At 43.2% G+C, this 12,444-nt stretch overlaps 1 protein-coding gene across 1 annotated transcript in view; it reads left to right on the top strand.

Annotated features, from left to right (window-relative positions):
* Positions 1-360: 360 nt before the first annotated feature.
* tbcd (tubulin folding cofactor D) overlaps positions 361-12,444 on the top strand; it is a 45,872-nt gene continuing 33,788 nt past the window's right edge. Inside the window, exons 1-13 of the mRNA XM_048244857.1 lie at positions 361-969; positions 1,063-1,113; positions 1,242-1,339; positions 1,438-1,539; positions 2,905-3,051; positions 3,169-3,224; positions 3,410-3,542; positions 4,686-4,731; positions 4,836-4,968; positions 6,727-6,863; positions 6,979-7,039; positions 7,131-7,205; positions 7,393-7,487. Coding sequence (XP_048100814.1) covers positions 780-969; positions 1,063-1,113; positions 1,242-1,339; positions 1,438-1,539; positions 2,905-3,051; positions 3,169-3,224; positions 3,410-3,542; positions 4,686-4,731; positions 4,836-4,968; positions 6,727-6,863; positions 6,979-7,039; positions 7,131-7,205; positions 7,393-7,487 — 1,324 coding nt within the window. The 5' untranslated portion in view covers positions 361-779. The remainder of the gene's footprint in view (positions 970-1,062; positions 1,114-1,241; positions 1,340-1,437; positions 1,540-2,904; positions 3,052-3,168; positions 3,225-3,409; positions 3,543-4,685; positions 4,732-4,835; positions 4,969-6,726; positions 6,864-6,978; positions 7,040-7,130; positions 7,206-7,392; positions 7,488-12,444) is intronic.

The raw sequence follows: 12,444 nt of genomic DNA, 5'->3' as shown, positions 1-12,444 counted from the left end.
TCTTGTCTCATCTTGTCATTAATTTTAAAAGTAATTTATCTCATGGTACTTGCCTTGTTTCAGTAGAGGCTTCACATTTGATTTTTCTAACTGGAGTGTGACAGAACCTGAAACACATTGTGGTTTCTTGTCTGTCCTCTGTTTAAGGTGTTCGATGTATCGGTATTTACTTCACTGAATTAATTTATTTAAATAATGTTCCCTTTAAAAGAATAATATCTTATTATATCATTCAATGAACAGTCAACACATGCAAGGACATTTCAGCTATCCAGTGTCAATCTTTACATGCAAGGACATTTCAGCTATCCAGTGTCAATCTTCCCATCAGCGCTTTTAATTTGATAGTTTCCATGAACCGGAAGTTATTGACCTGTGTCCAAAGTTTAAGCTCCGGCGTGATGTATCATGACATGAATAGAAAAGTAGAGAACAATGTGGGTATCACGTTATAATACAGTTTCATCATACAGTGTATAACAGTTTAAGTTTTCTTAGTTAATACGGAGGATTCATGCAAGATTCATATTTATTTATTTTTATTTACGTCGTTTGCAGTTGTGCACTGTGAAAGAGAGTGCGCTACGCAGTTGATAAGTAGATGTGTCACACCCATACAATTATCGGTTTGATTGCAACCAGCGGACAGCGCGAATAACTTAACAGTATCAGTGAACATATTGTTGTGTTTTTTGAGGTAAAGCCTTACCAGTCATTGATAGCTACAAGCGTCCACTTAAGTTAAGCTGCAAACTATCAGCATCCTCTGAGACAGTGCAATGGCACTGACAGACACGGAATCAGGTAACGCCAATGGAGAGGACGGAGTTGGGGAAGCCGATGTGATCGCAAAGGCTTGTGTTCTTGATGGGTTCACCTTCAGTGCTGAGGTGAGGTCTCTGATTGCCAGTTTACCTGAAATACACGAAGATACAGGCAGAACTGAATCTGCAATGGAGAGATTCATATGTAAGTCAACCTGCTCCCAGTTTTCTTATGTGAATACCTATTCATGTGTTTGTGTGTTTGACATAACATTGACATTTGTGTTGTGTGCTGCAGATATTATGGATAATTACCAAGAGCAATCTCATCTTTTGGATCCACACTTGGGTAGTATTCCAACTGGCTCCTTGTTTTCCTATTGGCCGTTTTTTACATAGGTTCTGAGCTGGCATTATTGTATATACTTTATTGTCATCTCTCACAGACATTGTCTAATGATCTTTTTTCCACCTTAGAATGGATGGTGAACATGTTGCTAGAACTTATCCGCAATGAGAAGTCCCCACCGCTGCTTGTGCACCTTGGATTTAAATTTCTTTACATCGTCTGCAAGGTAAGTGTCGTACACAACAACCATTTGTCACTCTTGTAACATCACACCATATTACAAGATTGTCCTCTGTGTATAGCCTTGACATATTTCTGGTTCAGGTCAGAGGCTACAAGATCTTTATGCAGCTCCTTCCTCATGAGGTGGCAGACGTTCAGCCTGTGTTGGATCTGCTGTGTAGACAAGACCCCAAAGACACAGAGGTGAGCGCTCAAATATCACCCTCATTTATAAACTGCAGAAGGTTTTAGGAACTACATCACATTTACATTTGAGGAGTGGTTCCAAAACGCTATATCTCCATTTTTAAAAACATTAATAAGTCATGTTATTTAATTGTGTATTTTAGGTAACATCAATAACATTGCAGTTTTGCTGTTTTGATTGATTAAAGATAAATCAAATAACAATAACCCAATTACAGTTGCACTGAAATTACCTGGAAATCAAAATGTAAAAACTAAATAAATATATAAAATTTATTGGAATGGAGGATGAAGCATTGTGGAACCAAACTCTTAATTTATTAACTTCGCTGACCAGAGTGACTTACTATGAGGAATAACATTCAAGCTACAGTGTAGTAGGACACCTCTGTAAAACAATACATACTACATCTACATACAGTAATGCAAAAAAAGAAAATAGAGCATGACTGTGCAGATTTAAGTAAAGCCAAGGGATGCATGTAAGAGGGATAGTAGTACAGGGCGGTGCTAGCGTAGTGGTTAAGGAGCTGGGCTAGCGTGTAGTAGCCTAAAAGTTGTCGGTTCAATTCCCAGCTTCCACCGTTGCCCTTGAGCAAGGCACTTAACCCCAAGTTGCTCCGGGGACAATGTAATCCCTTGTAGTTGACATATGTAAGTCACTTTGGTCAAAAGGTGTCTGCTAAATGTAATGTAATGTAGTAGATGGACAAAAAGGGTGGTAGGATCTTAGAGGTGTTACAAGAGGAGATAGTATAGTATAGTATAGTATAGTATAGTATAGTATATATACTCTTTTGATCCCTTGAGGGAAATTTGGTCTCTGCACTTATCCCAATCCGTGAATTAGTGAAACATACTCAGCACACAGTGAACACACAGTGAGGTGAAGCACACACTAATCCCGGCGCAGTGAGCTGCCTGCAACAACAGCGGCGCTCGGGGAGCAGTGAGGGGTTAGGTGCCTTGCTCAAGGGCGCTTCAGCCGCTTTCTACTGGTCGGGGTTCGAACCGGCAACCCTCCGGTCACTCTCGGAAGAACTGGGTCTTCAAGAGATTCTTGAAGATAGAGGGATGCCCCTGCTCTGGTAGCAACTGGTAACTTGTTCCACCATCGGTTAACTACAAACTAGAATAGTCTGTATTGTCATGTGTGTACGAGAAGCAGTGTCAGACAACATTCCTTGGAAAAGGGCAGCGGCCAAGGGGTAGCATAAACCCTTATTAGAGGATTCAAGTAAGTGAGTGCAGACCCAGGAGATCACTTTGTTGCCAAGAATTAGTGAAACGCTAACGCTAAAGTATTGCAGCAGAATTGTGATCATTGTCATGGTTGTGATTTGGTTGCGCTCTTATTCTCAGACATGGGAGACCCGCTACATGCTTCTCCTGTGGCTCTCCATGACCTGTCTCATTCCCTTTGACCTTTCTCGTCTGGATGGTCATCTGGACTCTGACTCTGCTCAGGGCAGAGAGCCCATTATGGACCGCATCCTTGCCGTTGCCAAGGTAATATACTTGTTGTAAGGGTGACTCCCATAATTTCTCTCTACATGTATTTTATTTACATCATGTTTTATTTAGAGGTTCCATTTTATTTGATATTTAATTACACATGATTTACAGTCTTATCTAGCAGTCAGTGACAAATCCAGAGATGCTGCATCAGTGCTTGTGTCAAAGTAAGTCCTTTACAATTTCAGTTTCTGTCTCTATTAGTCCTGCATGTCCAATGTTTTTTCTAATTGAAGGTGTTGTGTATAGACAGCAGGGGGCGCTGTTGTCTGATTGTCTGAAGGACCGTAATTCCTGTGAGGCAATACATAGTAAGTGTTAATTCAACAACATTGAATATGTGTTTGTGTAGGTTTGTGACACGCCCTGATGTGAAGCAGAAGAGGCTGGGAGATTTCCTTGACTGGACCCTCACAACCGTTTCCCAGGCCAATGACCTCACCATGGAGGGCACTATCATCCTGGATGGTGCTTTGCAGAATCTGGTAATCCCACTATTAATGGCGAACAAACTTCCACTTCTGATATATTTCAACATGGTTACTGTGACAAACATGACCATAGTGTTATACCGTAGGATGGATAGAAATGCAATGTACACGTCAATGTTTATATGAATAGCCGAAGGGTTTTCTAATAAATACTTTAACTGATTTGCTTGTGAAAACAAGCAAAGTGTGAAGAGTATGATTTATTGAACCAGATGGGTGATTAAAAGATCAGTCAGTTGTATTGGATACTCTGTAATTAAACCATTACCTAGACTGGGTAAACCCAGCCCGATCTGCCAGTGATTGTAGGAAACCTGTACTTCTTTCTCTCCTGCTTCCGTTTTGCGGGGACCAATCACAAACTGGCTTATCCACCTGGTGCACCCGGATCGTTGGTCTGATTGGTTGAAGGACTATCAAATTGTGTACAGAGTCATTTGAACTTCCTGTTGATCACGCCTCTTGTGCAGTAGAAAATACAGAACAGACTCCCCAGACTATTGTTCAATCTTAAAAGATTGAGCTTGGTCTGGTGATAGCCAGACTAACCATTACCTTGCCTTTGACACAGCTCATTTCTAAGAACAAGAATCTACTCCCAGCTTCCTCATTTCAGTCAAATAATAGAAATGATCAGCTTTGTTAAAGTCAGACTTGTTATGATACACCTGGTTGTATTTCAAAAGGATTATTAGCTTCTCAAGCTTAGAAAACTGGCCTTGCATGTTTGGAATGCCTTAGAGCGTCTTCTGTTTATCACTTTTGGTGCTGGCAGTCTTTGAAACTGGCTCTGTGTGTTGACAGAATGCCCTGGGAGCTGAAATGATAAGCTCTGCATATTATTAAATGTCACATATGCATCCCCTGCGAGGGAAAATAGCTGTTTGTTTTATTTTAAAGGTCATGTTTTTTCCCCAACTGTGATTTCGAGATCTGTATTGACTCTCAATCAGAGCGAAATGGGTACAACCTGCAGGGTTTCACACTAATTGTTTGGTAAAGTCACAGCAATGTCTTCCAAAAACATTTCCAGTTGCACCAAGTATGTCAAGGTTTTGAGTGAGGAATAGGTCGAGGGATCTTGCATTCTACAATTTGGCAAAATCTCACTATGGGTCCTCACATTTTCCCCCCTAGTGCCAGTTATTCAAGCATGGCAAGAGAGATGACTTCCTCCAGTACGGTTAGTGCCTTTTAACCCCCCCCCCTACTTAACACATAAAAATTGACTGTCACTTACTTTGGTTGGCAGTTTGGGTTGCAACCTGCTTATTTGTCCTTCCTCAGCTCCAACAGTCCTCCAGTGCCTTGACCAGCGGCGCCTGCCTGAGAGCAACCAGGCTATGCTGAGGAAGCTGGGGATGAAGCTGGTGCAGAGGCTGGGCTTGACCTTCCTCAAGCCCCGTCTAGCCAAGTGGAGGTGAGGTGGTTCTGCTCTGTTCCTGTTCTGTTCTTTCACTGCTGTTCTGTTCTGCTTTGTTCTGTTCTGTTCTGTTCTGTTCTGTTTTGCTCTGTTCTGCTCAGTTCTGCTCAGTTCTGCTCTGTTCTGCTCTGTTCTGTTCTGTTCTGCTGTGCTCTGCTCTTTCACTGTTCTGCTCTGTTCTGCTCGGCTCTGGGCAGGGTGATTGAAACACTTTTTAATTAAACTTATCTTACCCGGAGAGAAGAAATACTCTTTTCTGATTGGCTGGTGAGGTGGCTATTAATTCTGAATAACAGGACACCTATGAAGTAGATCTGGTAAAAATACATTTTAATCACCGTTCCATATCAATGCTTATGAATGGTAACTATAACAACCATAGTAGGACGACGGTTGAGCCTGAAAGCAGGCTTCGTAACACTGGAATCAACTGGAATCAAGCTAACTGTCCATGCTATCGCTGTTATAGGGCCAAAGAAAGTTACAACAAGTTGGCTTCTTTTTAAACAGAACCGCGTGTTTCCTTTGTGTGCTATAAAGGCATGACTATTGCCTATAGTGGCAACCGGGTGATAAGCGGGAGAACGGCCTTCGAGGTGTCCTGTTATACCTCGGCGGCCGTTATTTACAAAGAGATCATACCACACTGAAAGCTAATAATTTGTCACTAGCAACCTATATCTGTACTCTGTCAAATACAGTTGCATTTAAACAAAATCGTTCAGGAATTATTTAAGCAAAAGTGGAATGCGCTCCTGGTCGGGACGAATGAAAGAGACATAAGAAACATACAGTTTAAACAAGTAAACTTTTCACAACTTCAATGTTTTACAACATATCATGAATTGTCCTTCAAAAAGGTGTTATTTTAGATAGATTGCTGCTGGGCTTTATGTCTTAGTGAATGTCTATTAAAAAACTCATTGATGTCATTGTGAAGCATGTACTGTATCTCACGTTATGGAAATCTCATGCACTGTGGATGCTATTTCCATAGCTAGAACAGTAAGTGTTCCCATTTATATCATGTTTTTATAGTGCAAAATGTTATTTCACTATGTTTATACATGGGTTAGGCCACCGCACATCCAAATAAGTGCCCTTCACGACCCACAGCCCTACAGTCTACAGGTTAACATGGTAAAACTCGATCCCCTACCTGATAGGCCCAAATATATTTACTCTCTATCTCTTTATATAGATCTTTATCTCTCTAAAACTGCTTTTCCATGTCTCACCTCCATAAAATATAGTATAAACACAGATATTTGTGCATTTACTTAGAATACGGGATTACTTAGAATATGGGATTACTTAGAATACGGGATTACTTAGAATATGGGATTACTGCCAGGTGTTTTTCATTCATCCTGTCATAGACATCTGCCATTATAGCCTGTTTTGCATTTCCTGTAAACAAGCACGCTACATGAAAGTCTGAGATTGTGAAGAGCACTAAATGGGCTACTGAATAAGCTACTGAATAGGCTTGTGTGGTGAGTCATTTATTTTGTGATTGAGACATTTATTTGCATGGAAAATGCAGTATGAAGAGTAGAGAAAATTATTAATATACTGATTGAAGTGAACTTAAAGCAGGCCATATGTATATGCCTTAAGTTAAGTCAAGTTTCTATTTGAGTAAATCCGTACCTCCTGGAAATCAGCATGCATTTTTATGTGATAAAGAACTATAATCCTTGAAAATGTATTGCTTTTTTCTTCAGAAGGTGATGTGCTAAACTTTCTCCTCAGGTATCAAAGAGGCAGTCGGTCCTTAGCTGTCAATCTGGCCCAATCTGACTCCTCCCAACCGATGGTGACCTCCACCCCTGATCTGGACTCACAGGACGAGGACTACGACATTCCCGAAGAGGTGGAGAACGTCATCGGTGAATATCAACCTCTGATTTGCCACAAATGTACATGTTCTATACAGTTATGTAGAGTGGCACTTTACCTCAGTTTTGCCATTTAAACCAGGAATTGTTTGTATATTTTTTGCAGAGCAACTCCTTGTTGGGCTGAAGGACAAGGAAACCATTGTTCGTTGGTCTGCTGCCAAGGGGTAAAGTGCTCTGATAACATTTTTGTTTTCCACTTTCACATAATGTATCATCAGTGAAAATGTTAGAGGTGCTAATTTGCCTATTCCTCAGAATCGGAAAAGTCACGGGCAGACTTCCAAAAGAGTTGGCTGATGAAGTTGTTGGGTCAGTGCTGGATTGTTTCAGGTATAGATTTTTTTTTTCCACAGTAAAGCCTCCACAACTGAAAGTTACTTTAGTCAGTATAGTTGTTGTGGTTGATGAAATGTTTTGTTCCTTTCTCCGTATCCAGGAGAGTACAAATGTGTGTTACAGAGAATTCAGTTGTTTAACACCTTGTTATGGTTGCTTAAATGTTGTGTGTCTGTCTCAGTTTCCAGGAGACGGATAACGCATGGCATGGTGGCTGTCTCGCTCTGGCAGAACTGGGCAGAAGAGGGCTTCTGGTGCCCTCCCGTCTACCCGACGGTGTGTATGCCAAACCTCCCACTTACTACACAGGAAGCTTGATGAAAATAGCAGAGATGTTTGTAGTACATTATGCTGCATGGCTTTCTTACCTTTCTTACATTTATATTGACATGTATTCATTTAGCAGACATTTGTATGCAAAGTGACTTAGAAAATGAGGAATACCGGTAACATTCAAGCTACAATGCAGAGGAGACCTTAGGTGACCATATTTACAACAACAATAACTACTACCAGTGGATGAGCGTGTGGAGGTGTTCAGGGGATAGGCAGCTAGCGAATAGTGAGGAGGTGTTTGCTATAGATAGATAGATAGATAGATAGATAGATACTTAATTTATTGATCCCCAAGGGGAAATTCAGGAAATATGTGACAAAAATGTTTTAGCCCAAAAAACGTGTGACTTTGCTTAGAGAACATTTAACTAGAATGTAAATTAATCATAAAGCATAGTTTATTTCAAATATTTTATTTATTAAAGCGAAGGCATTTTAAAGCAGCATTGAACATATCACATACCATCACCCTGTCATTTACAGTGCATACTGGTTTGGTCACTTTGGTTTTATAATACATTACACAAAATACATAAACTCTTACAAAGAATTTGGCATTTTAATATGGGGAAAGAACATTTCATAACCATAATAAGCTTCTTTTTTTTTATCCAAAACAACTTGTACATTAGCTAAAAAAATATTTTGTCCACTTTCAAGTCCAAATCTACCGAGTTAGCTGCAGCGAGGCCTTTTCTTGGGAACATGACTCGGCTGTTTGGCACTCGCCTTTTTCCCAGTCCTCATTGGGGCTTCACTCTTGCTCTTCCCCACGGCTTCCTCCTGTGCCTGATTGGTTCTCGTTATGCTGAGCCTGGTTTCAGCAGTGCAGTCGGGCTTTTCTGTCCGTTCGGAAGCCGGCAGGCTTGGGCAGAGTGGACTTTCCTTGCTCTTGCTGCTGCTGCTACTGCTGTCCTGACTTTGGGAACTGGAACAAGCCAGCTGGCAGAGTGCAAAGGCAGCTGTCTGTCTTTGGTCATTGTGCTCCCCTTTAGAATAATGATGCTGTTGAGTTGTGGACGCTGTGGCGCGCGAGGACCTGATAGAAGCGTCTAGCGCTGGGGAGCGGGCCTGTGTGGGGTAGAGCGCAGGGCTGCTGGGTCGGGTTTTGATGCAGAGGTTCAGAGGCATTTCGTTTTGAGCGCTGTCGGCAGTGTCGCAGCCCTCTGTTTGGCTGCTCTTCACGCGGTCCCTCTTCGAGAGGTCAAGAGGAGTCTGGTCATCGTCCATTTCATCATCGGCCTCTTGATCGCTATGTGAAGCACTGCAGACCTCACTGGCTTGTGCCTGTGTCCTGTGGAAAGGTAAAGACAAACGAGTTGCGGTCAGTTTAGTTATTTATAGTTGTTATATGCAGGATCCTTTTTTAAAAGCCTATGCAATTTGACCTCCCTAGATGACTCTGCAGGTTTTAATTAAACACTGCGAGATCAGAAGAGAGTCCTAATGAATGGCTTGGTCTGTGCGATGATGCCACTTACCCCCTTTGCCGATGCAGTATCCTCTGCTTAAGCGAGGTCTGTGGCGGCACTGGCATGGATGTGAGCGGTCTGGAGGCCGGACTGGCACCTTGCCTCGGCTGCAGCGATTTGGAGTTTGGCTGAGCGGTGTGCTGGTCCTCTGCCGACGACGACTCCGCCTGGCTATGTACGCCGTTGTTGGGCCGATCCGGGGAGCCGGAGGCAGCACAGCCCGTTCTCGGGCTCAGCCGCGTAGTCTTGTCCTGCTGCTGCTGCTGCTGCTGCTGCTGCTGCTGCTGGCTGCTCTGCCCCTCGTCACGCTTGGTGGCAAACGGCGAGTCATTTGGAGCACCGGGAGGGGCGTAGCTCCTGTAATCTCTCGCGTTGTAGCCACCGTGGCCGTACATCTCCAGCGGGACGTAGTGTGGCGTCTGCAGCGTAGCAGGGAGCGTGGAGGAGTGGTAGAGCCCGTACTGCAAAGGTGAGGTCTGGTACGTGGGCTGGCCAGGTCTGTAGTGGTAGTGTTGGAGGATGGATGGATTAGGGGCATCCAAAGGCGGGGGAGCCATGGAGCTGAAGTGAGAGAACCGCGGGTCAAGAACATCAGAGAGGTAAGAAGGTACAGTAGGCATGCTGGTTCCGCTGGGCAAAGGATGGTTACTTGGGATTAAGTAAGGCTGGTAGAGGGAGTGCATAGGGCGGGCTGGCAGCACATATGGAGCATAGTCTGGAATCAGATGAGGGAGGAGAGGTTTGACTGTTGGTGGAGTGTGAGCCCATGTGATTGAGGAGTGGACGAATGAGGAGACTGAAGTAGGAGGCTGGTCGGCTTTGGCGGAGGCTTGGGCGTCTTTCTTCTCTCTGAGAGGGGTAACTGGGGAGAAGGCAGAGGAGCTTTTGTAGGTAGCTTTGTCATCCTTTTTCTCCATAGGTTTCTCAATAGGAATTCTGGAATCTTCTTCTGGAGCGTCATCTTTGGGTACCTCCTCAGACATCCTCTCGTCCTGTACACCGTTAACCTCCCGAGGTTTCTCTTCTGGTTTCTCATCTTGGAGCTTCACACTTTCGACATCGCACACCGGGGTCTTCTCCACTGGAGAGTTTAGGGGTATCTCCTTTGGGGTGCTTTGCACCAAAATTTTGGCTGACTTGCCGGTGTGCTCTGCTCGCTGTGACACCAAAGACATGGAGTTCTTGCACAGGTTGTATTTCATGTGGTTGAAGAGGTGGGACTTCACGTTGCAGGTGAATGGACACTGGAAGCACTGGTATTTGAAGGGTTTGCCAGGTGGCCGGGGAATATAGTGAGGTTTCTTGGGCTTGCGTTCTTGTCGACTATCCATTTTGGTGGTCTCACTCTCAGGTTTTGAGGTACCCACCTGTAATGAAACAGAATGGCACGAAATCAATGGTCAGAAACAGGGTAGGAATTTCACGGCGGCCACGACGGCCAAGGCTGTCGTAGCCCCTTGCATTGGTCGTAATGCCCCTTTGAAAATCAGAGGTTTACAGGCCACGGTGGTCTTGGTGCCCCCTTCTTTCAATATTCTGCTTTTGCTTTTTATTTAGCCTGTGGCCTGTCAAAATAAATAATCTTAGCATTCACAGTGCAAATGAATTTAGTCTTTTACGCAGTGGAGAAAGTGACAGCGCAAGAAAGAAAGTGCGTCCAAATTCACCCATTCTTCTCAGTTGAACTACTTGCGAAGTAGCCTACTCATCACACAGACATCACAAGTATCACATGAAAGAGCTTTTTTTCAGCTTTTAAACAATGTTAGCCGCTTTGTTGAACGGTTCGCGAGAAAATTAAATAATATAATTCAATTTAATCATACATTCTAATGAAGGTTTTGTGTCTATGATCTCCCTACCCATTCATCTCTTATACTTCACGAACCCTTCTTTTAACACATGACAAACCATATATCAGAATAAACAGCAGACCTTACCGAACACAAAGGTGTAAAGCAGTCCCCTGTACAGTTAGCCGTTCCAGAGTAATCCAGTTTTGAATTTGCAGTAAATTTCGACATGCATGGATGTCTCCAAATTTGGGCTTTAAGTTTTACAATGTGGTTAAATTGTTCCACATGATTTCATAACGGGCCAAATACAAAATAAATGTTACAAATATCGCCTAGATATTGGTAAATCAGAGGACAGCTGACTAAGAGTTTGTGAAAGTAGCCTTAATGATCACAAAATGCTAAGCATGCATCTAGGCTGTTTGAGTTTCTTAAAGCTGAGCTGTGCTTAAATTATTTAATACATGATTTCATAGCAGGCCAAATATAAAATAAATGTTATATATAGCCTAGATATCTGTAATTATTAGATGATCAGATGATTTACGGTTCTATGTAATATGTCATGTTTCATGTTTTTGTAATGTTTCATGCAGTGATGCAGGTCTACTGCAGTGAATAGGCTAAATACAACTTTGATCATTTTTATATGCTACTACTGTATAGTTTTTACTGTATAGTAACTTTGGCCTTGGTGCCCTGACATGTGGCCTTTGTGCCCTTCACCAAATATGCCCAACTGAAGGCCAAGTGGCCTTGCCCCCAGAACGGTGAAATTCCAAGCCTGGTCAGAAAGATGCACTTTTACAAAGGAAAAAAAACCCAAACAAAAGCAGGCCCCAAAATCGAGTGTTAGAATGTGGGACATGGAAGGCTCTTTTCAACATTTGCTGGTTTTTGATAACAGTTGAATATTATAAGTTTGCCTTAAAGCAACTCCAAAGAGTTTTTTGTACCTTAAAATAATGTTTCCAAAATCGTTTCAGTGGTTCAGCAACTCGTAACAGGCAATCACTTCGCGGCACTCTATCGGCTATAATCGCACTATGTAAGTTTTCCAGATCGGGTAGCGGTTCTGTAGTTCGATGGAGACATAAAATCATGCAACTTTCTCTACCTTGTCTGTGGACATCATTATTTGCAAAGCCAATGCTGGATAAACAAATAGCATGCGTGTGACAGAGGAGTCTTTGGTGTTGCCTTAACTAATATTTATTGTGAAGCCTGTTCGTACTGTTCGTAGACTGGTGTCCCTGCACATGCGTCACGGCTTAACTCCATCAGTAATCATTGCCCTTGGCGCTGTTTGCGCTCCGCCTGCCAAACATGCAAAACAGGTGTGCTTTTGCACAGGTGACCTGCGGCCCACCCTTCTCCAAGGTTGGTTGGCGGTTCCTGTGAACCTGCATGGTGACTTGTGGCACCGGCTCAACGGCTGGCAGCGCTAGGCTGCCTCAGCGCACGAGAACGACCCGAGGAGGCAGTCAGAGGGCCTGCAGAGGCTTGCTCTCCTGACTGAAACCTGCACAGTCAGCGTGGGAATCTTCAGACACCTGCTTCCCATGACTCCACCTGTTCTCTGTTCTCTGTGAGCACTCACTGCTCTCTGTGCCTGGTGATCTCATCCTT

The sequence above is a fragment of the Alosa alosa genome, chromosome 6, assembly GCF_017589495.1.
Source record: "Alosa alosa isolate M-15738 ecotype Scorff River chromosome 6, AALO_Geno_1.1, whole genome shotgun sequence".
Lineage (NCBI taxonomy): Eukaryota > Metazoa > Chordata > Actinopteri > Clupeiformes > Clupeidae > Alosa > Alosa alosa.
This window is presented reverse-complemented; position numbering and strand designations above follow the sequence as displayed.